Source organism: Dermacentor variabilis, chromosome 6 (assembly GCF_050947875.1).
Source record: "Dermacentor variabilis isolate Ectoservices chromosome 6, ASM5094787v1, whole genome shotgun sequence".
NCBI lineage: Eukaryota > Metazoa > Arthropoda > Arachnida > Ixodida > Ixodidae > Dermacentor > Dermacentor variabilis.
In genome coordinates, this window is record NC_134573.1 from 181,970,327 (window position 1) to 181,996,608 (window position 26,282).

At 45.4% G+C, this 26,282-nt stretch overlaps 1 protein-coding gene across 1 annotated transcript in view; it reads right to left on the bottom strand.

Moving 5' to 3' along the window:
- The window catches only part of Prosalpha5 (proteasome alpha5 subunit), a 37,845-nt gene extending 11,898 nt beyond the window's left edge, over window positions 1-25,947 (bottom strand). The window contains exons 1-7 of the mRNA XM_075697008.1: window positions 25,808-25,947; window positions 25,400-25,495; window positions 25,204-25,330; window positions 23,500-23,567; window positions 20,740-20,906; window positions 13,739-13,841; window positions 7,204-7,290 (exon numbers count right to left, since the gene is read on the bottom strand). Coding sequence (XP_075553123.1) covers window positions 7,204-7,290; window positions 13,739-13,841; window positions 20,740-20,906; window positions 23,500-23,567; window positions 25,204-25,330; window positions 25,400-25,495 — 648 coding nt within the window. The 5' untranslated portion in view covers window positions 25,808-25,947. The remainder of the gene's footprint in view (window positions 1-7,203; window positions 7,291-13,738; window positions 13,842-20,739; window positions 20,907-23,499; window positions 23,568-25,203; window positions 25,331-25,399; window positions 25,496-25,807) is intronic.
- Window positions 25,948-26,282: the final 335 nt, after the last annotated feature.

Genomic DNA, 26,282 nt, shown 5'->3' on the forward strand with positions numbered 1-26,282 from the left:
CAAACAACTGCCTACTGCGGAAGCTTTCTCTGTTTGGTGCAATCATGAGTTTCACAAGTGTTGCACTGAGCGCGAAGCTAAAGCGCGGCGATAAAATTACCAAAATTTAGTACATAGTACGTTAGGCCAGCTGCAGTGATAAAGTCGCCTAACCTTTAAAATGATTTTCCGATGCGTGTATTGCGCCCCAAGAAGCCGCGGAGCGAGAAAGCATTTCACAGCGGAACCAAATAACCGCAGCGGACCTTAGCCAGCGTATGGGAGGCATCTCGGAGCCTACAGCAGCGCCGCCGCATCGTCCTGAAAAAATGCTGCCTCTCGGGCGCTCCGATGCCGACACCTCCCCCTCTAGCCACCATAGCGTGGTGTGTGGTTGTGCTGTTGTGAAAAGTGTGCTCTGCGACGCTAGGCCTAGGTGCTTCGACGCTCGTCTGCGAACTCCACTGTTCGCAATTTGAGGATTTCGCTTGCCTTCGATGGCCCCCACTCTGTCTTTGTCGTCCTCGCCGATGGCATCGAAGCGCGGAAAGCAGTACCGCCGGTTAACGATGGAGAAGAAAGCCGCCATTATTAAGCAAGTCGTGAGCAGCCCATCGCAGGCTGACATGAGCAAAGAGTTCGGCATTGAGCAAGGAGTCAGGTTGCGGGGGATTCAGAAGACTCCGATGTTGAAAATGAGGAGCCGATGCCTGCATCGCCTACAAGCGCCGAGTTGACGCGAGCACTGTTGACTCTTTCATCGGCGTACAGTGCTGACATAAACCTTGCTCAGATCGAAGTGAATATGATCACGTGCAACCGGAACGTCGTCCAAACAACAATCAACAAGTTCTTCAAGCCACTGCAGCAATAAAACCGGCTGCCCGACGAGATGCACATGTACATAATAAACCGGCAGTCGGCTGCATACAGAGTTTTTGAATGCAATTTTTTATAGCCACTTAACTGATGCTTTGGCAGGGTTTTGGAAACCTGGTACTTCACCCTTTACCTCTAGATCCGAGAAAAAAAGAAAAAAAAAAGAGCGTTTTTAGCATGCATTCATTTTTACGGACTGCCTGAATTTTCGGACGTTTTTACGTTCTCTAGAGGGTCCGAAAAATTGGTCGTTGACTGTAATAAGGAACATGATGCGGCTTCACTTCTGCAGTCGGTCGCTTTTGTCGCGCCTAGTGCGATTTGAAAGGTGTGTTGGTGAACAGCCACCTGTAATTTATCCTTTGACCATCTTCGTCAACGGAAATTTCCATTTACTGTGTATAATTAGTTTCATTTCATTATATTGAAATCACATACAAGCACACTTCATTATACAGTGGAACCCCGTTCATACGTTTTTCACCGGACCGGGGAATAAAAACGTAACAGCCGGGAAAACGCAACAGTGAGGAAAGCTCCGAAAATGAATGAAAAAAAAGTGCAGCTTCAACTATAGACAATTTATTTCCACAGAGTGCACTTGGGACCTAAAAAAGTCCAGAATGGTGGCTTGCCGTTTCTTTCGCTCGCTAGAAATCGCCACACGTTTCTCAATAGCCTGGAAGGCCGCATTGCTGCCAGCGTCGCTGTGAGGTGCGACGTACCTGCGGAGGAGGTCCAGAGCCGCGACGGCTTCTCCAAAGCTAGGATTTGGCAACTCCCCGGCATTATGCAGCTCGTGCATCGCAGTCTGTGGCTTCACTCGCAACCGAGTTCCCAACGATCTCGGCGATGCTCTGACACTCTGACGTCACGACAACAGCATCCACGGCGACGTAATCGTCGTATGTACCGCCATTTTGGCTTTTGGCGAGTTTTGGCCGCGCTTGGCTATCGAACTGGCGTGCGGCTTCTTGCAGCCAGTTGCATAGCCAAGCCCGCCCAAAACTCGTCAAAAGCCAAAATGGCGGTTGGAGCGCGTTGCCTACTTTAGCCGGCCCAGGCGGGTTGGGGGGTTAAGTTGCGCCGCATCATGTGGGAACGTTTTGACAGCTACTACGTAACAGCGGGGTTCCTTATACATTGGATCCTATGGAAGCTATGCCGGAACCGGATGAAAATGACGTAGCAGCCGGGAAACCGCAGCAGTGAGGAGCGTAACAGCAGGGTTCTACTGTATTGAGGTTCTAAATACACGGTGTTCTATGACAAGAGGTCAAAAAAAGTTAAATATTTGTTAATAAATCGAGAATTTCATTATATTGACGTTCACTATATCAAGATTTAACTGTACATACCTGATGTCCCAATTACATATGGCCAAGAAAATATAACCTAGGTCTTTCTGTGAACAGCAATGCTGACTATGCTGACAGGCTTGTTTTAATGCTAGCTGAATTTGTCTTTTTTTTCCATTGTGAACAAACAACTAATATTTAACTTTAATGAACTAACATTTAATATGTTACTTATTCAATAAGGTGCCAATGCGAAGGTTGTGGAGTATGCAGAGAAATTACCAATAACAGAGTATATAGCAACGTAGGCCTTGTGTAGTCCCTTTTTTTTTCCGTGCCACTATTTGGGATTGATGCGATCTTTGGTGCTCAAAAGCGTTGTCATTGTCACAGCGGCGTTTTTTTTTTTCTTTTCACAGGCTTTCTTTCAAGTCAAGAAGTCTTCACGAATGCTATAGGTTGTTTTAAACGTTATCGTTCATTTGTCAATGCCATCCACATTTTCACTGACATCTCATTGACTAGGTAAATTTATTAATTAAGCTAATTAAATGTATTCATGCACAATGAACAAGACATATTCACAGTGGTTACCATGAAGAACACCCATCAAGGTACAGTGAATGCTGTTCGCATAGTGCTCTCAGGTAATTCATAATTCTTGGCAACCTTCAGTCAAGATAGCAGAATCATGTAGAATACGTGTGAAGTGACGTATTGGTCCTTGCACCTTAGCCAATATTTTACATCGCTTGCTGAGAAAAAGCTCAAAGATATTTTTTGAAACAGTAAACTGATAAAAATGTTCATTGGTTTTCCAATCTGTGTCGTCGACCAATATTTTGAATAAGCTCAATTATTCAGGCTTCCCAGTTCTGCCACAGGCACTATAAAGCCAATGTAATATGGCAGCCGATATTCTGTGCACCAAAATATAGTTTATTAAACTTTTCGGACTCGGATCTGTTCAAGTTGCGTTGTGAACATCGTTGCCGCAAGCACAATTGTAAAGGTTTGCTGTTTCACCAAACGTTTCATTATGATCACAATTTAGCCACTAAGGTTGACTGAATATGAAGCGCTACATCCTTGGCTTGCATTCTGCGGCGGTAAGGGCCTGATTTCATATGGTGTAGCCTGGCAGAAAATAGTGTAGCCGGTGTGCAAATTTGAGTGACGACTGCAGTCGCCACTGGATATTTGTGACCAAGCAGTTTCATGAAAGTGAGCAGATCATGTGTCGTCATGCCGCACCATCATCCCAGTAACTGGAAGTGGTGCACGTCCGAATTCGATTTAGAATGTCACACGCGCAGCCTTCGCCCATTAATCAATGCAGATATACGAATAAGGTGCAAGATCAAATGCTAAAATGTATAATGAAGCTGATGATGCGCACGCTGAGCAGACTGTATGACCTTATTCATTCAACGCAGCTTTCCTTCCTGGCTGCCCCATGATATGAGCGCCAGTTCAAATCATCTTTAGCTGGTCTGCACATACACAAATGGGTTAACACCTCTGGCTGGGCATTGTTGATTGGTGCAAAACGTGGGGAATGCGGCTTAACGCTGGAAAGACGTTCTTTCTTCGCTTCACTCGTCAGAAAGCTCCACTAACCTTTAGTTGCACGTTAGGTTTTGGGTGCACGTTAAGTATTTGGGTGTCACAATCACTAACAATCTATCATCGAATTTACACATTGATAATATCTATTCTTCAGCCTTGTGTAAATTATATTTTTTGTGACATAAACTTAGGAATGTAAGACTGCTTGATTATTCATTAATTAGACAAACTAGAATATGCATGTGTTGCTTGGGACCTGTTTACTAAATAAAATATTAAATGTCTCGAAAGGGTACTGAAAAAAGCCGTGCAATTCATATATTCAAAATTCTCTCGATATGATTCTTCCTCACAAATAATGCGTGATAATGGTATCGAAGTCCTTGAGCAGCGAAGGCAACACTTAAGAATTCGATTTCTTTCCATGCTTTTTAATGTAGACTTATCAATTAATCCTGCATCCTATCTGTCTAGTACAACGTCTAGGTTTACTCGACACCATCATCCGAATTCACTCACACCTTATTTTGCACGGACGGATGTAGTCAAGTATTATTTTTTTTCTCCGAACTATAACAGACTGGAATAACTCGTTGTTGCCTGCTTCAAGTGATTGATTCATCGCACTACTGTTGTGTCTTACCACCCTACTTGATTGAATAATGCATTGTATTATTGTTGTGTTTGACCACCCTGCTTGAACCTGACCTACCGTATTTACACGATTGTAAGTCGACCCCTTTTTTAAAATTTGAAAGTCTGAAGTTGGGGGGTCGACTTACAATCGAAACCAAAACATGGCCCCGCCAAAAAAAGCCATACCAACGAGAGCTACAACGTAGTTACAATTTTATGTTTGCTCTATGGCCCTACCCGTATCTTTTCGCTATCCCGCTACCCGTATCTTTTCGCTATCCCGCGTGTTTGTTCGCTTTTCGGAAGGGTTTTTCAACATTTTTGAGAGTCTTACAGTGCATGCAACACTCATGGGGGGGTGTCGATAGTTGATAAAAGCGCCGCTGTTCCCATTTGCGGTGGCACCCTCAGAACGGCGGCGCTTGCGGGGAGTATCGGTAGTTCATGGAAGAGCAGACACCGCTCGCGGGTTATCTTTCTCTGTTTAAAGGCATTGGTATTGGTTTGACTAACTTGGCGCGCTCCACTTCGGCTACGTGCTAATTCTACTCTTCCCCAGTCGTCATGAGTGCTGCAGGCCCACTAATCTTTCGGCACTCGTTCACAGCAGCGTTAAAGAGGGCTACCATCTTTTACGCCGAAGAAACAAATCACTGCGCAGCGGGCCGCAATTTCGATGTTTCTAAACGGGTGGTGCGAGAGTGGCGACTGCAGCGAAGCGAAATTTTCACCTGTGTGACGGCAAGTGAGAAATTTCCCACGTGCCGAAGTCTGGATGCTTTCCGGAGCTGTAGGCTAAGCTTGCGGCGTACGTCGCTGAAATGCATGATCGGTCCCTGCCAGTGAAGTGCGATGTGGTCATGAAATAAGCCCGGACCTCCGCCTTAATTTTAAGGTTCTGCTCTGCCGTGAGTACAACGAGTGGCTGGCGGTAGAAGACTGCGAAATTACGCCAACCGGACCTGTCAAAAGAGCCTCCCTGACAGCTGCGTGTGGTTGGGTCCATTTGGCGTGGGCTGCTGTTCTGCAAGATGTCCTGGTGCGGTCGTTTGCCAAATTTGAAATTTCGCTGGACCACGACGCGCTGTGGGACCGCAGCAACGATGACGATGGCAGCACTAGTGAAGACGAGTAGTCCAATGACCATGTCAGCTACTAATAAATTTTCGTTATCGAATGCGCCCTCGGGTTTTTTTTTTTTCCGGTCAAGCGATATAGGGGGGTCGACTTACATTCGAGTCGACTTACAATCGTGTAAATACGGTAGGTCTGCAGTATGAAATAAAATAAATAAATAAAAGAAAACATTCGTAATGCATTGTGTAGCACAAAACGCTTTTCATTTTCTTTTGGCCTACTTACAATTACCATATTTACTTGCATAATGATTGCACTTGTGTAATGAATGCACCACTGAATTTTGTCAGAAAAATTTAATTTCTCCCCCCCCCCCCCGCTTAATGATCGCACCCCGAACTTGCCGCGGCAACATGTCGTGTGCCAAGTCTAGCTGATGTCGAGTGCTAGGCGAACGACCATTCAAGACCTACCAAGTGGTCTGCATGCACCAAACAGATTCTATAGCAGATGCCCCATTTCATTCCTTTCATCACTTTCTGCACTACCAAGAAGAAAAAAAAATCTACAACCAAACTTGCCTTGGCTTTATTATTTGTAGGCTTTGTAATGGTTGTGGTCAACAATAACAACAATAAAAAAGCACCTTTCGATTCCTCTCGTCTGTACTTGTGAGCATGCAACAAATCACGAGAGGCAACGACAGTAGCCACATTTGCATTGATGTGTTACAAGTGTACCTCATTCATATGCCGGTGCTTACAACATAGCTAAGATATTCGCCAACCCTTAGCAGAAACGTGCCATATTAGCATTGTAGGGAAGAAAAATGTGGTAGTTTTCGCAGCATGCTCGCCATGTGTTTCTGTCACTGGCAGCTGAGCACGCCCACCTCTGTTTCTGTCCCCTCAAAGTGGACATAGCTATGTTGTTGCCACAAACTTGCCGATATTAAGTATATTATTCATTACTGATACGACAGAAACTGTTTCAATCTACGTAATGTACTCACGAGAAAAACACATCGCGTTCGGCACGTTTGGCCTGTTCTGCCGGCCACCATTTTTGTTTTCATGTCCCGCACTGTTACAGTGGCAACTGTCCATTTGTTGGCCTCTAGTCATCCCGCAACAAAACCGGGATGAAAAAAAAAATTGGGGGGGAGGGGTAAATTTACCCCACGCAATGACCGAACCCCTAAATTTGCGTCAATTTCTTTTGCAATAAAGTGCGATCATTATGAGAGTAAATACGGTATGCCACCAAACACACCCACACTCCAAGTGCACCGATGCTGAAAAGGATTGCTTAGGTTTGGACTGCAGGACTAAGCACTAGCCAACTGATGTCTATGGCTGTGTGGTTGCCACTGGACACACACATCCTGCTAAATTTGGCAACTTCATTCGAAATTAGTGTTTTAGCGCAGGTTGGTACAGCTTGATGCATTGGCACAAGATGGTGCAATCGGCACAGCACTTCCCTCCCCGATTCCACAAATGCTTCGATCTTTGATAAAATCCTGCTGCACATATGCTTCGGTTACACTTGGCAACTTCTTCTGGCTCCCGTGAAGTTCAACAGAGCGTTTTGTTACACATACTTCACAGGATGACTGGTAGAAGAACAGCAAGGAACTTGCTGCCACTGAATTTTTTGTTTAGAAGGTGTGGTACTGTTCCGAGACGCAGATAAATGCAGACAACATTTGCATTCAAACTGCGGCCAAAGAGCCATCCTGCAGGGTGTGTCTAAAAATACATACCTCTACGTTTGTAGAGTTGAGTTTTTCTTCCATGACTTGCTTGAGTATCGTAAGTGCATTCGTGGTCGCTTCAGTCAATGTCATCGTCTAAAGAACGAGCAGCACAGACGTTATAATTCCAATCACATACCAGTGAAAAAACACAATATTGTAGTATTAATATCTTTTTTTTTGTCCAGGCACCTATTGACATATCTCAAATTCGAAGTAACAGAAACAACTCCGATGTTAGGTGAAGAATTACAATCAAGCATAACTAAGTTGAAAGATGCCTACGAGTACTGAACACACACAAGTGCTTGATACTACTAGAGAAGTGGGATTCATCTCACGCCAACAAACACCACAGTTTGAAAATGTTATTACTCATATCTACTTCTTAAGTGCACGTCACAACCAGGGGGGGTATTCTGTAAGAGTCCACCTAGTGGTCTGTCCATTTCAGTCGCTGCTGATTGGATGCAGCTGTATCAGAGAGGAAGAGAGGAGTGGCCTTAGCCAATCAGCAGCGGCTGAAATGGACAGTCCAATAGGTGGACTCTTGCAGAATATCCCCCCAGGCCCCAAAGCAAATTTTGATTATACGATGAAAGTTGTTACATGTCCTCTAAGGAGTGTTCTGCCGCAAAAAATTTTCAAATCGGCTCATTAATAGCTGAGATAGAAATATTTCAGTGCCGCCAACCCATGATTTCAGGAGGCGAACTCTACCAACACAGTCTAGAGAACTTAAAGCCTTCTGGCTGTACCCTCTCCCCTTGAGCTACGTCACGCAAAAGAGGCCCACATAGAAGTTCCATGCAGCGCGCTACGAAACTACGAGCGGCGCACCTGTGTTGAAAATGAGACGCGGAAGACCGAGTGGACGACGACGGCGATAACAATTCGATTAGTTCCGGGAGCCCTGCCGCTCCTTCGATAGCTTCGGGGTTAGAAAAGTCCTGGCATGCTGTGACATGCTTCCGAGCGCACATTTTTTTCTGAACATGAACCATGCATGTAGTCTCTACGCTTGTGCTATGATTGCGGTTGTGTGTCCGGCAAGCCTTCATTGCCACGGAATATGGATTACGTTCATGCCAGGATATGCCTAATAAGTGCTGCGTGCCCTATTGCTTGAGCAATTACAAATCGGGGCCGAAAAATCATGCATTCATGTTTCCGCAAGATCAATGACAGAATACTGGGTGCCAATGCTAAGGCGAAGAGAAAAGCTGGAATTCTGTGGAATAAGGCAGCCGTTTCTTTGTAAAACAGTTGCACGAATGTTTTGTACCTCCATTGCTAAGCTCATTTGAGGTGTTGTAAATATGTGGACTGCGGTACTGAATGTAATAATACCTCGAAAGCAAAATTATTTGTTTAGAGCATAATTAATCTAGACTGGAATAACATGTGTCCAGAATGTGAAGAAGGGCACACCAGTGAAGTTATGAGAGATGTGTTATGGTGCAGTGCTAACATTTTGTTGAACAACTTTTGTGGTCGCATGAACGGCAAACTCTTTGACGCCGACAATAAATCAAGGCAAAGGAGCTACTCTGAAGAAGAGGGCAGCACTGTGACTTTTCAGCGCCTTGTCCTGTCGTCTTTCTTGTGTCCGTTGTCTTGTGCTAAACAAAGTAATTAAGCCATGCTCCCTGTCATCATTTACCCAAAATTCGTTCTCACTCCTAAGATTGAACCATTTCATTCTTTCTGGACGGGCGTAAATAGCTTTGCATAAATAAAATAATCTTGGAACACCCTCTGTTCTCTGCGGGCCATCTGCTCAACTATGCCTAAAGAAACAATAACTGCGCTCTGGTTAATGTTGCCCATAAGGGCGCGATCCCTCCATTCAACCCATATCCCCGAGCATGCCGCTGGCCTCTTCTCCGTGACGTCACTCGCCAAGTGCTCAGGCCTTCTCTTGTCTAGGTGGCGTTGGCTATACTAAATAAGGAGACACTCTTTCCACTCGCCCTGTCTAGCCTTCACGAGCGAAATTCCTTCCCTGCGTTCTCCCATACCGGACCTCGAGGATCGAGTGATGCATACCCCACAGGCCCCGCCATCACATTTTTTTTCATCCGCGCTTTTTTTTTTTTCTTGCAGCGCTGTGCGTTTTTGCCGACGGCGTTGTGCACGAGCTGTTGCGATTGTCTGGTCTCACGCAGTGCACGATGTTGCGCACAGTGCACAATGACACATGACTAGCGATATAGGTAATTCAGTGCTACACGAATGCTGAGGCAGAACAAGCGGATCGCAGAGCATGATCACATGCTGGAATACGGTAGAAAATGGAATAGTTTCAGTATGTGCGCATGTGACTGCACGACTGTGGCAACAAGCAGACGAAGCGGAAGTACATCTCTCTTGCTTTGGCGCGAAGTAAAACAAAAAACACAGACATTCCGCTTGTGTGTTTTTTTTTTTTATTTCTCTAAACTTCAATTCGTCAATTCAAGCAACAGATCACACAAATAACAGATGTTGCCTTGAATAATTCTCGAAGTTACGTGTCACCACAAGCAACGTAGGCACAGTACGTAGGCACGGGGACACCAGCACGTCGTCCAGCTTGGAGCACAGTCGCCGCGAGGAAAAGGGAAAACAGCGTTCGGATTGAAATTTCAGACCTTTCCACAGTGCGTAGCTATGTAATTCTTTGCAAACCCGATTGTTAGCACGCATTGTATGCTCTGCGCTTGTCAGCTCAAAATGGCCAGACCTGAGGGCCCCTCAAACCGTTCAGTCAAATTTTGTAGACGCGTAGGGTACAACTAAAGCTGATCATTCACACCACAATTTGTGAAATGTGTGAAATATGTGAAATATGTGAATATGTGAAATGTCTCATGTTAAGAGAGCTATGGACGATTACAAGTTACCCTCCTCCATAGCCATGCATTTTCTCCTCAACTCATTCGCCAAGTGATTGGGGCTAAGCTCCGCCTTCAATGGCTCTCCGTCATGATGGCACGTCGTGTCATTGACTTCCGGTTCTCTAGGAGCGAGTGCTATCAAAGCAGCGTGTGTTACGAGCATTCTGTCGCAGCGCCAAATGTGTCTGGTTATTCCGGTAACCATAGGCGAGCTGGGCATTTGAATGGATGGCTGGAGACAAACTCAAGCCGATGAAGGAACTTTAGCGTAGACGTACGTAAGCGGCCTGATCGGTCTGCATGGTCCAGCCACCCATAGGCGCAGAGCTTAACCAGCCAAACGAAGATCGAATATTGCTCTAACCAAGTGTAAAAAATGTTAAACATTTACAAAAACAATGTGTTAACGATTACACTCCTGCAAAAAATTTACACCAGCAGCAAAAAAGAATATATTTCGTTCCTGCTACTGTGTGTGGTTGAGTTCTGTGCCATCAAGTGGCTGCACCGTGCAGACCATTCACATTTGCTTTTCTGCTGTGGGGGACTCCAGATTATTTTTGACCACCTGGGGATCTTCAACAAGCACCCAATGGCCAGCACATGAGCATTTTTGCATTTCACCCACACCGAAATGTGGCTAGTGCATCCAGGATTTGATCCCGCCACCTTGCGCTTAGCAGCACAATGCCAAGCCCACTAAGCAACCACGGCAGGTGACTATATATTATTTTAGATGGACTTTCTTTATGGTTACCACATGGCTGTAACCAAAGAAGCAGTGTAAAAGATTAACCAAAATTATTCCTTTGAAGTTCAATACATATATTTACGACTATAGTAACTAATGTCAACAGTACTATAGTGCTTCTCAATACACGTACAGTAGACTCTCGTTAATTCAAACTCGAAGGGACCCCAGGATTTTGTTTGAATTATCAGGAAGTTTGAATTATCGGAAGTTCTCACATATATGACTCTGAGCAAGATTACAGCGCACATTACAATTAATTATCCACTTAAATCATATTTTAAACATTTCACTCTTTAATTACACAGTAAAAACAGAGCAGAGGTGAAGGATCCAGAACAAGTTTAATGGAAATCTATGGCTGACTAGACCGTTTGAAGAAATCATGAATTGTTGATTGTTTTTTCTTTACATGTGCATTAAGAACAAAGTTCTCTATTCCATTAAGAGCAGCCAGTTGTTCTTGAGAATTTTCTTCTACAGTCAGAAATTTGCGGACCTCGGCAAGGTAGTGGAAGGCCTGTGCTGCTGTCAGAGGATTGCTCTTCTGATTCCTCTTCACTTTCGCTGCTGTACTGTGCTGGCAGCACCTCAGCCACCAAGTCGTCCAGGGTGTCTTCCCTGCACACGCAGAGGTTATCATCGGCAGCCGCAAATTCACTGAGGTCAGCAGCTACTCCAAGCACACAACAGTGTGCTTGGAGTGCAGAAAGCACTAGCCTTGCTTTATCGCTCTCCATTTGGAGGCAGTCTTCACCTTCATTTCGAGCGCAGTCAGGCAAGGTATCACTGGTGTGGCCTGGTATGCGGAAGGCATGCTGGAAGCAGTTCCGTATCGTTGCCGATGTTACTGCACTCCATGCGTCAGCTAGCATTCCCACAGATGACAGCAGTGTTGCGCTGTACGACATGGAATTATCCATGCATATTAGCATCCTCTTAAGGAGTAGCTTTCTGTAGTTTATCTTCAGACATTTGATTACCCTCTGATCCAGAGGCTGGAGCACAGCTGTTGTGTTTGGAGGGAGGAATTCAAGACGAATTGCCTCCAGCCCCTCCACGTCACCGTGAGCGGGACAATTATCCACTATCATCAGCACTTTTCTTTTATTGCGCTTAAACCGCACGTCAAGTTTCCGCAGCCAATCCTCAAAACAAAGATTGCGTCATCTATGCACGTGTATTTGCTGCATAAGAAACGGGAAGAATTCGGACGCCTTTAAAGCATCTCGGACGCTTCGATTTGCCAACAACGAAAAGTTCGGGCTTGTGACTACCATCCATATTGGCACAAACCATGACTGTGAGCCACTCCTTGCTCAGCTTTCCGCCGGTGCAACGTTCCCCCTTGCGACACAATGTTTGCTGAGGAAGGCACTTGAAGAACAGTCCCATTTCGTCAGCATTATAAAAGTCAGCCGGGGAGTATTCAAGCAGTAGGCTCTGAAGACGCGTCTGCTGCCAGTCGGTAGTAACCGCCTCATCGACCGCTGCCGCTTCTCCACTTACTGTTTTGAAAGTGAGGCCATGTCGCTCCTTGAATCGCGACACCCATCCATCACTACACTTGAAGTCTTCAATTCCAAAGAGCAAAGACAGTTGTTCGGCCTTCTCTCGCAGGATTGGTCCACTTACTGGTAGACTGCAGCTCCGAGCGCGCTTCAGCCAAAGAAAAACTGCCTTCTCAAGCTCCGGATGCACCGCCTCCCTAAGCCTTTTTCTGTCGGGAGCGAAATGGCCTGCGTTGTTTCGCAGCTTGTCTTTCGCTTTCACAATCGTTGTCAGCGTACTTTTTGCGATTCCATACTTCAATGCCACAGAAGTCTTCTTCGCTCCAGCCTCAACTTCTTCTATGGCTGCCAATTTTTCTTTCACAGAAAGGGTTCGGTACTTCCCCCGCGGAGACATGATGCTACCAACGCAGGCGACCGACCAGGCAAAGAAAAGCGCGAGCGGTCACGTGATTCGGAATCGGCCGATGCTACTCGCGTCACTTTCGCACCTTTTTTTTTCCTTTTCTTATGCTCTTTGTTTTTACGTCAGGTTTTACGTCAGTTTTGAGCGTTTTGACAAACGCAGCTGGACAGTCGTCATTTCCACAAGTTTTGAGGGTTATGTGTTTTAATTTCGAACTTCCTGCTTTGAACTGGCTAGCAAGCATGCTAGCAAGCCACGGAAAGTTGAGGAACAATGTGCCCTTCGGGAGGCTTTTGTTTCGAACGTTTGTTTGTTAGGCTCTTGTTCGCTTTCTTTTATTTTTTTTAGGCCATAGTGCGCTTATTTTAACATTTTCCGCTGTTGTGGTGATATAAGAAGTCAGATTTTTCACCAGTGGTGGCAACGATAGCCGATAATTTTCCGGTATGGACAAGCAAAAAGTACGAATTAACCGAATTGCGGTGTTTGAATTAAGCGGCCTTAAAATACATTGAAAACATGGCCAACCAACCAAAAATTTGATTTTTGTTTGAATTAACCGAAAGTACGAATTATCAGAGTTTGAATTATCGCGAGTCTACTGTAGTTAAAAAATATAAAAAAATAAATTCACGGACTTTATGCGCCAAACCACAATATGATTACGAGGCATGCCGTAGTGGGCCACTCTGGATAATTTTTACCACCTGGGGTTGTGTGACGTGCACATGTATTAGCACACAAGCGTTTTTGCATTTTGCCCTCATCAAAATGCGGCCGCCGCAGTCGTGACATCATGACCAGCCACAGAATGCCATTGCCATCAGCTGGTGCTGGCTTGGAAATCTTGGAGTTGTCAATAGATTATTCTATCAAAATGCCCACTGGTACGCATAATTAGGAACCCTTAGAACATTGTACCAGAGAGTAAAATGTTATGCGTAAGAGGACACAAAATTATTAATGCAGGCACAGCAGCTTATGTGTAGTGGCTTGCCTTGTGGTATTTCTCCTGCAGTGCCTGCTGGGCGCCTTCAGAACCCGAACCAATTGCCTTGGCATTGTACTGAACATATGTACCAGAGGGATCCATGTGATATCTGTCAGAATCAACGGAAAGAAAAGCGCACAAGCAGACGTCAAAAGATAAAAGACAATACAATGCACTTTTGAAAAATGCCTCACCTCTTCCAACCACTCACAGCAAAAGAATGCTTTTACATACTGGAGGTTACAGGTAACAGTTTAGTTAACCTATTGCCACCAAAATCTTAGGAATAGGTGATGTTATTGAGTTACAAAGCCCTGAGGCAATTGCGTGTTCAAAGCCACATTCTTTGTTTGAACTACTTAAATTTTACTGAATGCCAGAGAGCACTTGTATGCAATATCACAAAGTGCAAAACCTTAAGGTATGAGGCCAAGTTGAAAACAGAATTCTTTTTCTTTTTCGAAATGCCAATTTTTTGTTTAGTTAGAAGTACAATTCACCAAGGAGCCTCTCGCAGAAAAAATTTCGTTCCTATGCTGTTTTGTTAAAAAAATATTGATACATGCGTATTGCGTGTTTCTTGATGCCGGTGCACGCGGGCGCCCTGGCGAAGACGATGAATGATCTCTGGCTCTCGAGCTGTCGGCTGAACTTGCCAGCACTGCAGTTACCCTTACCCTTTGTAAATATACTTTGTAAATAGTCTCCAGTCTTAATCCTTTTTTCAGATAACATTTTGGTGGAGGGCGCCGTTCCCCGTCTTCACCACGTAGGTCCGCAGTGACCGCACCGTCCTGCTTTCCGCCATGGCTCCCCCGGTGACACCTCGCCTCCTTCTACTCCTGCGACTCCAATAACAATGTACATTACGGTTACCAATCCTCGTGGATCCTGGCATTTTCTCCGGTCAAGATAATGTAGACGTTGAGGACTGGCTCAACCTGCATGAGCATGTTAGCCAAAACAACCGCTGGGACCCTACCATTATGCTAGCCAATGTCCTATTCTACTTGGGCGGAACTTCTCGTGTCTGGTTCCACACACACGAGGACGAGATCTCTAGCTGGGATGCTTTCATGGAGGAGCTCGTCGACCTCTTTGGAAATCCCACCGGTCGGCAGCTGGCTGCTAGAAGAGAGCTTGCTACCCGAGTTCAATCTTCTACTGAATCTTATGTCTTGTACATACAAGACGCGCTCGCTCTTTGCCAGCAAGTCGACAAGAAAATGGCCGAGGTTGACAAAGTTGGCCACATACTCAAAGGGATCGCGGATTACGCATTCAACTTGTTGGTCTTTAACAATGTGTCCACCATCGACGTCACTGTCAAGAAATGCCGCCGCTTTGAACTCGCCAAAAGCCGCTGCATCATTCCACAGTTCTCCCGGCTCCCTAACACAGCTGCAATGTCGTCTTGCGTTGACCTTACCGCTTCACCACCCTTCAATGAGCACATCACACGTATTGTTTGCCGTGAACTCGAGGCTACTAGTCCTGTGCCGTTCCATTCACACCCACTTGAACACACCATTGATCAACCAGCCTCAGTGATCTCTTTCATTCAGGCAGTTGTACGGTAAGAATTTGAAACCTAGGTTTTCCTGCTGCCTGCTCTGTCTCCCGACTTGACGCTAGACCGGTGCCGACTGCTCCGCTTCATGGCGATCTGTATTCCCCTTCCAGATACCGCAACCCTACCGAGCGCCAGGACTCGGACTTGTACTCGGACTCAACTTTCTTACGGCGCATTAAGCTTTGATCGACTGTTCTGCCGGTACCCTTTGCCTCGAACTTCCTTTACTCGCACATATTCGTGCCGAACTGCCGAACAACTTTAGTACGACCACCTTCATTCGCCTGCCACCTAAAGCATTGACTTTCATCGATTTGCTACCATCTTTTCATGTGCCTGATGGTGATTATGCCGCCACACCTGTTGATGATGTCCTTTTGATGCGCAATATCACTGTGCCCCACTCCGATAACTGGGCATGCCTCCTTGTCGTTAATTTTGGCCTGGAAAGGAAGTTCTACCCAAAGGCATATCGGCTGCAATGCTCCGTGCTATCGGAGATGACCACGTCATGACATTTTCCGCAGACGTCTGCTCTGATTCTTCACCATGTCCACAGGATGATTTGCCCTGATGCAACATTTTGTCCCCTGACTGCTGCGGACCTATTGCCTGAACAAGCAGCAGTTCTGTGTCGCCTTTTGGTTTCTTAACACCACATCTTCGACTTCAGCAATTGCCAATTGGGTCAGACTTCAATTGGTAAGCATCACATAAATACTGGTGATGCCAGTCCTATTCATCGCTGGCCATATCAAGATTCTGCTTCAGAGCGTAACATTATTCAAGATGAAGTGAACAAGATGCTTGCCAAAGGCATTGTTGAACCTTCATCGAGCCCTTGGGCATCGCCCATGGCGTTTCTGCGTAGATTATCATCTAAACCAGATTATCAAGAAAGAAGTCTACCCCTTGCCTCGCACTGACGACGCCCTCAATAGTCTCTACGGTGCCAACTTTCATCAATAGACCTGCGGTCTGGTTATTGGCAGATTTCTGTGGATGAAAAAGACCCAAGACCGCGTTAGTCACTCCTGATGGTCTATATCAATTCAAAGTTACGCCATTCGGTCTATTCAACGCCCCAGCAACATTCGAACGTACGACGGACGCTTTGCTTCAAGGGTTCAAATGGTCAACATGCCTCTCCTACCTAGACGATGTTCTAGTATTTTTGCCTGCATTTGAGACACACCTTGAGCGCTTATCAGCTATTCTTCAAGTCTTCCGCGAGGCTGGGCTCCAACTAAATTCCTCGAAGTGTCACTTCGGTCGTCGGCAGATTACAGTGCTGGGCCACCTCGTTGATGCTTCCGGTGTTCAACCAGACCCGGAGAAAATTCATGCTGTCACGTTTTTTCCTGTACCTCAGTCTGTTAAAGACGCCCGAAGTTTCGTAGGACTCTGCTCCTACTTACGCTTTGTTAAAGACTTCGCAGCGATTACCCGACCTCTTACTGATTTTCTGAAGGACGTGCCGTTTATGTGGGGCCCCGCTCAAACTCCTGTTTACCCACCTCACCAATATTCTCACCACGCCACCTATACTGGCCCACATTGACCTGTCCTCTCCTACAGAGGTGCATACCGATGCCAGTGGTCACGGTATCGAAGCTGTCTTAGCCCAGTGCCAATAGGGTCAAGATCGCGTTATCGCAAACGCTAGCCGCCTCCTCACAGCAGCGGAGCGCAACTATTCGATTACAGATCGTGAATGCCTGGTCTCTCGTCTGGGAGGTTTCCACATTCTGCCCGTAATTGTATGGCAGGCACTTCTTTGTAATCATGGCCCACCACGCACTCTGCTGGCTTTCCTCACTCAAGGATCCTACCAGCCGGCTTGGTCGCTGGGCTCTGTGGCTGCTAGAATATTCCTATGCAGTAGTGTACAAGTCGAGCCGATTACATCAAGACGCAGACTGTTTTATTACGCTATCCAGTGGACGAACCACACGCTGACCCTGACCCCGATACCGACGCTTGCGTTCTCTTTGTTTCTCAGCTGCTACACATTGCCGACGAGCAACACTGTGATGCCACTTTGTGCACCATCATTGATAGCTTGGGATCTTTGCCATCTGATTCGTCCCTTCACCTGTTTGTTCTCCGGGATGGTGCATTATACCGCCACAATGTATGCCTCGACGGTCCTGCCCTACTCCTCCTCATTCCTAAGCACCTCCAGTCAGCTGTTCTCCAAGAACTTCACGATTTACCAATGGCAGGTCACCTTGGCATTTCCCACACTTACGACCGGATCCACTCATGCTTCCTTTGGCCAGGCCTTGCCCGCTCTGTCCAGAAATACGTTGCAGCATGCGAAAAATGCCAGTGCCAAAAAAACACTATCAACGCTCCCTGCCGGGTGCCTTCAACCGCTCGACATTCCTTCGGAGCCGTTCTTTTGCGTTGGCTTGGACTTACTTGGCCCTTTCCCACTATCCACATCTGGCAACAAGTGGGTCGCTGTGGCTACAAATTACACCATGCGCTACGCCATCACCAGAGCGCTTCCGACAAGCAGTGCCACAGATGTCGCCGATTTTCTTTTACGCGACGTGATTCTGCAGCATGGTGCTCCACACCAACTGCTCACACACCATGGTCGGACATTTTTTTCTCAAATCATCGCCAACATCCTGCAGTCTTGCTGCACCAGCACAAGCTGACGTCTTACCATCCACAGACTAATGGTCTCACTGAGCGTCTGAACCACACCCTAACAGACATGCTTGCAAAGTAAGTCTCGACCAACCATACTGATTGGGACCTTGCCCTGTCTTATCTCCCTTTTGCACATGATTCTTCGCCTCACGACACTCTGGTTATTCCCCATTCTTTCTGCTTTTGACAGGTGGTCCTCACTTTTCATTTTCTTCATCAGCCATATACAGTCGCCGACTGATTTTCCGGACTCCAAAAATTTGGACATGCTCGATTATTCAGTCTGCTTCGCGGCACCGCCATTCTCCCCATAGACCATAATGTATAACAACTGCCGAAAGTTTGGACACCTTGCAACCTCTCGTCTGATTTTTCGAACACTCCTTGAGCCAACTTGATTGAGAGCACCATGCACCGACTCTGACCGGTGCAAGGTTCGACTTGCTGAACGCCATTCTTGTTTTGAATGGAGCCTCCTTGCTGCCCAACGAAGTGGCGCAGCAAGGAGGCTCCGCAAATCCCCGCTCGTTATCATTGTTTCTGCCTGGTTTGATAGAGTGGTTCTACAGCAGTGCCGGTTTCAGCTTAGTAAGCCATGTCAAGACAATCCAGCAGCTGATTTGTTTCTTCGCGCACGACGCTGCAAGTAGGCAAAGTTTTTCATTTGTGTGACTGCTGTCAGCATGGTGGTGTTTGCTTTGTGTGCTGTGTCGAGGTAGGTTCCGATGATCAAACGCGGCATACAGAAACATCGCATCAAGTGTCTAATGGCGCCGACAGTGCCTGCACAGACTGCACTGGGGAATGCCAGCAAGCGGGTGCCGGGAGGCCTAGGATTTGTCGCCTTCCGATGTGCTCCCTACCGAAGCGGAAAATGTTCTGCCGAGACTTGCGCAGTGGTTGCATTGCGATTCCGGACAGCGTCTCATTTGACAGTTTCACAGGTGCTGACACTGCTGTACTGACATGTGCAGAACTTGACGACGGTGAATCATTCGTCAGGTTTCTGCTGCACCGCCGGACGATTACAGAGTCGGAAGATGACGCACCATGTGCTACGCTGCCGTCGCATGCGGAGCGTGAACTAGCAGTGACTGTGCTTTCAGCCACCTATAGTGACCGTACGACCCTCTCCGAGATTCAGGCTTATCTGATTGCGCGTAAACAGAACAGCATGCAACGGCGCATTCACGATTTCTTCAAGCCTACTGCCGAGCCCGAATAAGTGCGTGAAAATAAAGGATTTCATTTTTTCCCCCCTTAATGTGTTTTTTCGGACACTGTTTATTCGGACATTTTCGCAGTCCCCGTGAGGGCCGAATAAACGGTCGGCGACTGTAGTTTGTGCGTTCTATAGCGTATTGCTAGAGTAAACTCCGCGCACATAATCGCTCATTCAGGGAGTGCATACAGCTATGAAGTGAAAATGCCGATGCCTTCCGTATACATGCAACAATGTACGACGTTGTTTACGCTGCAGTATCGAAACGGCCATCACTTGCCTGCTTGGCATAAGAGGCAAACTGTGTATCTCAGTAACTAATAAATTTGTCAGCATAACAATGCACACAGATTTAATACTCTACGTAAATGCATTTCGTTCTTGAAAGTGCCAGCGAGTGCAACAGACAGCCTTCTATCAACAGTGATGTCGCCTGGTGTTGACACTGCGTCGTGTCGCTGCTTCCCACTTTTTCTGTGTGCATCGCACTATGCTAAGAGCGGTTTAAGAGCACTCACCACTCTGGTACAGCGCATGTACAGTAGGAGCATGCAAAAGGCAGATTCTTCCATATACAAACAAGCGTACCTTTTTTGCTAATAAAGAGTTTTTAGTGAAACCTTGCACACCTATTTCACACATTGCTGGGTGTGCAATGAACCACAATAACTGAAGTTGTGCAACACGCTTTGCTATGGATCTTTTTTATAGCAAAGCATGTCAATTGGAAAAGCATATTTTTTTTATTATTTAATCACTGTGCTCTAAGGATTCACGGGATCTGATTAGTTTTGGTTCATTGCACAGCTCAAGGGCTAACAATATTGTTGCCAAAAATAGTTTATAGTTTTTTGTGATGAGGCAAATTAACATTATGAGCGTTAGCGTGATACCTACATTTGTTAATTTCTTTAACAAAAAAATTTTTTAAAACATTGTTCTACACATTATGAGGCTGTCGTGTCCTTAAAGAAGTATGCTCTTTAACATAGACCAGCAGTTTGTATTCATTTTTTTCTAAATTTTCTTTACTAGGACGTGGTCTCATACCTTAAAGCAGCTAATGCTGCACAACTAATGGCACAATGGCACAATTAATGCAGCTAATGACTGCACAACAGACGACAGTTTGCACAATACCTGAAAGTTTGCGAAAGTGTGTTTGTCCGAGGGAGAGGAGTAAGGTGATGAGGACATGACAAGCTCCCAGTACAGCAAAGCAAGGAAAATGTTATTGCCTTCGCAACACTCTTGTCGGCTTAGCCTTCTTCCTTGGCTCCGCTTGCATTGCTCCCACAGTAGCAAAAATTTAAACCACAATTAGGAGTGCAAGAAAAGGTGGATACGCTTGGTACTGTGCTGTATTTCTGAACGGCAACAAATTTTAACTAACTAAATGACCTAGCCTCCAAAAATAATAAGGATCTGTCAGAATGTAATAGGAAAGATGCATGGGAATGCAGCTGCTGCTGCCGGGAACCAAGCCGACAACCCTGTGCTAGAGCAGAGCTGCAATGCCATCGAGCCACTAGAGCAGGTGGTACTCACAATTGAGGGCCTTTTGCATCAATGCCAGCAAAAAGGATGGCTACACCAAATGGCCGGCTCATGGCATTCCCATCATCATCACTGTCACCAAACTGGATGGCCAAGTTTGAAACAGCTAGGGCCACACTTTCCACTTGCATCTTTTCATTGTAGAGAAACCAATGGTTCTGAGCCAGGGAGGAAATGACAGAAGAGTAGCATTCAAGAGCTATGATTCAACAAAGAAGAAGCAGAAAAAAAAAAAGTCCCTTAAAGGGATCTTCTAACATTGTTTATGAAGGTTTGCAATGTATGATACTTAAGGGTACCTCATTCTGCATCTTTACCAACAAAAACATTTTGAATGTGCCTTGCATGAACAGAGTTATTGGTAACGAAATGCTGTTGCTGCTACACGTTCACGGCATTCTCTTCCTTTTCATCATTAGAAGTATGCTCAAAACAATACCCGTTATGCACTTATAAGATTGGTTTTATTAGTATACCTTGAGATTGTGTGGCACAACTCTCAGTTGTGGTCTTTCAGTCAATGTCACTGCAATGGTACCGTACTCCATTGCCTTACAACTCAAGAAATTTACTCCCTTTCATTTCTGCTAGATACACAGCTTAGTCAAAATACCTAAAGTAATCCAGCCAATGATCATTATGTAGAAAACTGTATAAGAATTAATGTGGAAAGTATAGTGGGGATCTCGGAAAGTGCCAGAGAGCACATGGTGGTCTTTTACGAGAACTTGCTAAACTATGTGCTGCAAGTACTGGAATAACATTAGGCTCAGGTGCTTATGACAGTGTCATCCAGTAAATAAAAATATTATTGCATTCAAGATGCCGCAGGGCCCCTTTACAAAAAGGCCTTCAATAACATTTGACAGAAAGTTTGTTCTGATGTGAGTAGCAATTCTGACTGGGATCTGGCCTTTACTCCCAACAAATGCCAGACACAAGATGAAACTGCAGAATTTTTTTTGTGTGTGTGTTTTGCATGTGTGCTGACCACTTGAGTACTTTCATCTATTTGAGCAACCTACCCCAGGCAAAGGTGATTAAAAATTTTTTTGTTAGGACACATACACACACCCAAGACATATTGTTAGGGTTGGCGTCTGACACCACGTGGCGACAGGTCATTCACCCTACCCTCTGAGCCGGAGCCGACGGGCGACCTCATCCCCCCCACCTTCTCTTGGCCGGACCCCACGGCGCCGGAGAGGTCATTCACCCGACCTTCTCCCCGGATTCGTCGAAAAGAGGATCGACTTCTCCTTCCCGTGCTCGGTATTGCAGGAGGAGGGGCCCTCTCTCCGTGCCTGTCACGTGTCATTGACGGAAGCAAGATCCCGCCCACACTTGTAGAGAGCTATTTAAGGGGCTCCGAAATGTACTTTGAGATACTTCATACTTGATACTTCATGCTCTTATTTTCTTTCAACTTTCAACTACCTTTGAATAAACAGTGCAAGTTTCGCACTAGCAAATCGTCTCGCCCCTGCTTGGTCGCCATGATCTACCGGATGCCTGCAGCCCGCCGACAACGCCACGCTACCCAATAAGTAATGTCGGTCGAGCTTCGATAGGCAGGCGTCGCTACTTCTCGGCAGCAGTACGGTACGCTACCCTGGAGTGCGCAACAACATGTAGTGTCAACTTGTAAAAATAATAGCTGAAAGTAAGCACCCTTGACCATCACCTTCTTGTCTAATCTTGGATTTTATCTTTAGCACTGTTAAATGTTTGCAATGAATGTGAGTGAAGTACCACATCTGCATGAATATAAAGCATTCATTCTCCCCCCCGAATTTACCAGCCGCAAAATGTGCCTTGTTATATTCAGGTTCGTGGGGCGTTCGTGTTGTCCACTTTGCTACTCTTGTGTCCTGTCTGCACGCCTCACTTCTATTTTGCATAATGCATCGTGGAACATGTAGGCATAATATATTTTATTCTTTTCCAGAGAGACCGAAAGTCCCCCATCTTGTTATGTTCAAGGTCAAGTTATTTATGTGCAAATATGATAAGTTGATTCAAATTACTTTCAGAATGTTGCCGGCCTGTCTGCGTTACATTGCCAGTAGGCTCGCTGGCTTTTACTGTGTGTAAGAGCAATGTAAATAGCATAGTACCTGGTCTTGCTTTATTTCTAATTATTGATCTGGTGAAAGCAACATTAAAGTTTGTTGATAGCAGGTGACCAGTGAGCCACTGAGATAGACATCAAGGAATGATATCCCTTCGAAGTAGCTAGGTACATCTTGCGACGATATGGTGCAACACATTGGCATCGATAACCAGAAAATAAAATTTACTATCGGACTTACCCCACACTTATTTTTAGGCCAGTTGGTTATATGTGGTAACAAATTTTCTAGCATTTGCAGTGCTGCTCATGACACTGGGGTGCTGGAGCTGGCATGCACATGGGCCAGGGACAATGGCCTCTTCACTTTACTCTTGTGACAGACAGGGCCTTGTATTTCCTTTTTTGTGGCTATGCCTGTATCATTTATGTCCCTATGCAAAAGTGCATAAATCCATAATTAGCCTTTGGCTAAGTATCTAGATGTTAACTACTAACAATATTGTATTTTGTGAAACTAATAACATCAAAACAAAAAGACGAAGACAAGAAAGCTTCTTAGACGCAGACAACAGCAGCCACCAGCAGCAGTCACTGTAATCTTAATAGTGCTAGAAAATTCGCATGATGAAAAATAGTTCTGCCAAACAAAGACAAAGAGCTTGGCTCTCGGTTCTCACCTGAGCTTCCACTCGTGCTCGGTCAACCATGGTTCTTGAATCAGCCATCAAACCACTGACAGCACACCCTTGAAAGAGGCAAACCAGTGACACACAAAAGCACCTTGTAATCACACTATGTTGCCAACCGATAAAATGTGCTGCAGCAGAGTATCTCAGAATCAAAGCAGGCACAATTATTTATATTGCATTTAGCTCCCTGCCGATTGAACGAGCAAGCCACGAAATAACAAGAGAAACTCAGGCAACAGATTAGGATAGAGCGGGTAAAAGTTTGAGAAAAGCACGCAGGTCAGACAAATGCTTCGGTAGGTCCCAGGTGGCTTGCTTGCTTACCCATGTTCCTTTTGTCCCACCTTATCTATAATGCACTGGAGCTTATGATATGTAATGTAATCAGATTGCTTTCACCACTGGGGTAGCAAAAGTGCTTAGCTAAATAACCATAATCTCCTCGACTGGTGCTCCTATTACAGATGCAAAATATAGAAAAGAACACATTCTGGAATAATCGAAATACACTGCACTCAAGCCTAGTGCCATCAACATCAATGTAGCAGAACTGTAGAATTAATTTCACCTTCTCGCATAGCAACCTTTAACACTTACATTTTTGTCAGGCCTAATAACAACTTTGTGTTGTCCGGCCATTTCTAGAATTCAATTTGTTAGCATTCCTGGAATTTAGCTTCATTATAGGAAGCCTTATATATTTTTTAATGTGATAGCATTTTTTTGGCTACCTCCCAGACAAAATTTCATCCCACACTGATAAGCAGAGTGCAAGGGGAAAAGTGGAGAAAGCAAACACATCAAAGGTTGGAAAAAGGCATTGACATCATTCTAAAACCAACCAGATTCAGGGGAAATGAGGAGAGGATACGAAGGGTAGAAAGACATGCAATGCATTTGGCTGCAAAAATGAAGCCAAGTGGTTACACCATCATGCTCTGCTCAGTCAGCTCTGCAGCAGAGTCAGGGCAGCATTCCACCTTCCATTGCTGTCTTGAGTGTTTTGTGCACAAACATTAGACTTCCTGCTGTGCATCTATGTGCATGCAGTGGGGTGAGCTGAAGGGACAGTAAACCTAAGCTACAAAAGCCAACAATTTTCCTTAAGTTTCATCTAGTGCACCATTAAAGTGCGACACCTGCAACGTTCATCATTATACAAGCATTCTGAGATGCCTGGTTTCCACTACACAGCAGCAGTTGCCTCAAATGCTGCCTCGCACAAGCATATATCCCCCACATATTGTTAGAACATCTGAGAAGCTTCAGCACAATGCTAAACCTTGCCACTGCTTTCAACGCTTTACCCTTCAGGCAAAACTGGCTTTTGTTCGTTAAGTATCTCAACAATACTTAATCACGTTCTAGCAGTACGAACTGCGGCAAGTTGGGAATTATGCGCTTAAGAGCCGAAAGAGAGCCATTAAAGTTATCTTTAGAGACACAATCCAGTGGTTTCGGACAACAAACTCTGAATTATGTGATGTGTGAAACAAATGGGGCATGCAATACGACTGAGAAGGCGAAGACAGGGCACTTCCTTGTCGTCTTGGGTGCCCCGTTTGCGCTACACATATAATGAAATACGAACCAGCCCATTAGTGTGCCATGCAATATTCAGTAACCCTTACTATCAATAATAACGCAAGAGTGAACGCCTGTAAAGATGCAATAAACGACAGTTCTGCATACCAATGTGGTTGTCGATTTCGACGATCTTCTCGATTGTGGTCGGCTCCATGAGCGGCGATGTCACTCGCTTCTCGACGGCCAAAACCACGCCTTCAGAAGTTTGTATGCCAATGGCAGTAGAGCCAAGCTGAAATCGTAAGGCGCGTTAAGATCTTTTTACAGCCTTCGCCGTGTGTTCACCAGAAGCTTTACTCACCTTGATTGCCTCAATCGCATATTCGACTTGAAATAACCTTCCCTCTGGGGAAAACGTGTTGACCCCTCGGTCGTATTCGGAACGTGTCATGAACATCTGAGACGAGGAACGACAACGTTACGGTCATGGAATACTCGTAAGGGACTGTCAGTTTTCAGAGTGACAGAGCTACATCTTTGGGACGACACTCAACAAAGCAGAGTATCGCTACACTCCACTGATTGCTAGAACAACGACGTAACTGAAGATTCACATTCAATAAATAGCGGGGATGACATGCAACTCTTGGCGTCGGCTGAGGCGACCTCCGATATGCAGTTTACGAGAAGCCAGCAAGTTGTAATTTCCCGCTTAATATATTGAGTCCTGCCAAACTATTATTTTGTAGGTCAAGAATTAGGCACTTACTTTCGCTGATGCTTTTCAACTCACGAATAAGCTCCAAAAGACAACCCGGCACAGCCCGACTTGCAAGCTCGTGGAGGACTGTGCGCCATGTGCGCCACCTGGACACCAAAATCTGAGAAAATTATTCTGAAATAAGCATAAAATGACACATAAAGCGAATCCCTTAATTTCTTTGTGATCAAAATTTGATCACGTAATTAAATTTATAAATATAGATTTTGTTATTTTAATAGACGAGTGCGACGAGTGGCCGAGTTGTCGTGTTCAGCTAGCAATTTAGCTCATCATTGAGACTCATCGAGCCATGACAAGGCAACTTGGCAAGCTGGTCTCAGAGCTCGATGCTTTGTCATAGGTGCATGGCAGACTTCTATTCGTTTCAAAATTTGCTGCAGCTATATCTGTAGGTGCGATGATTTGTAATGTAACTTTCAGTACTGGTCAAGTTTGTGTACTGTTCAGTTAGTCTCACCGC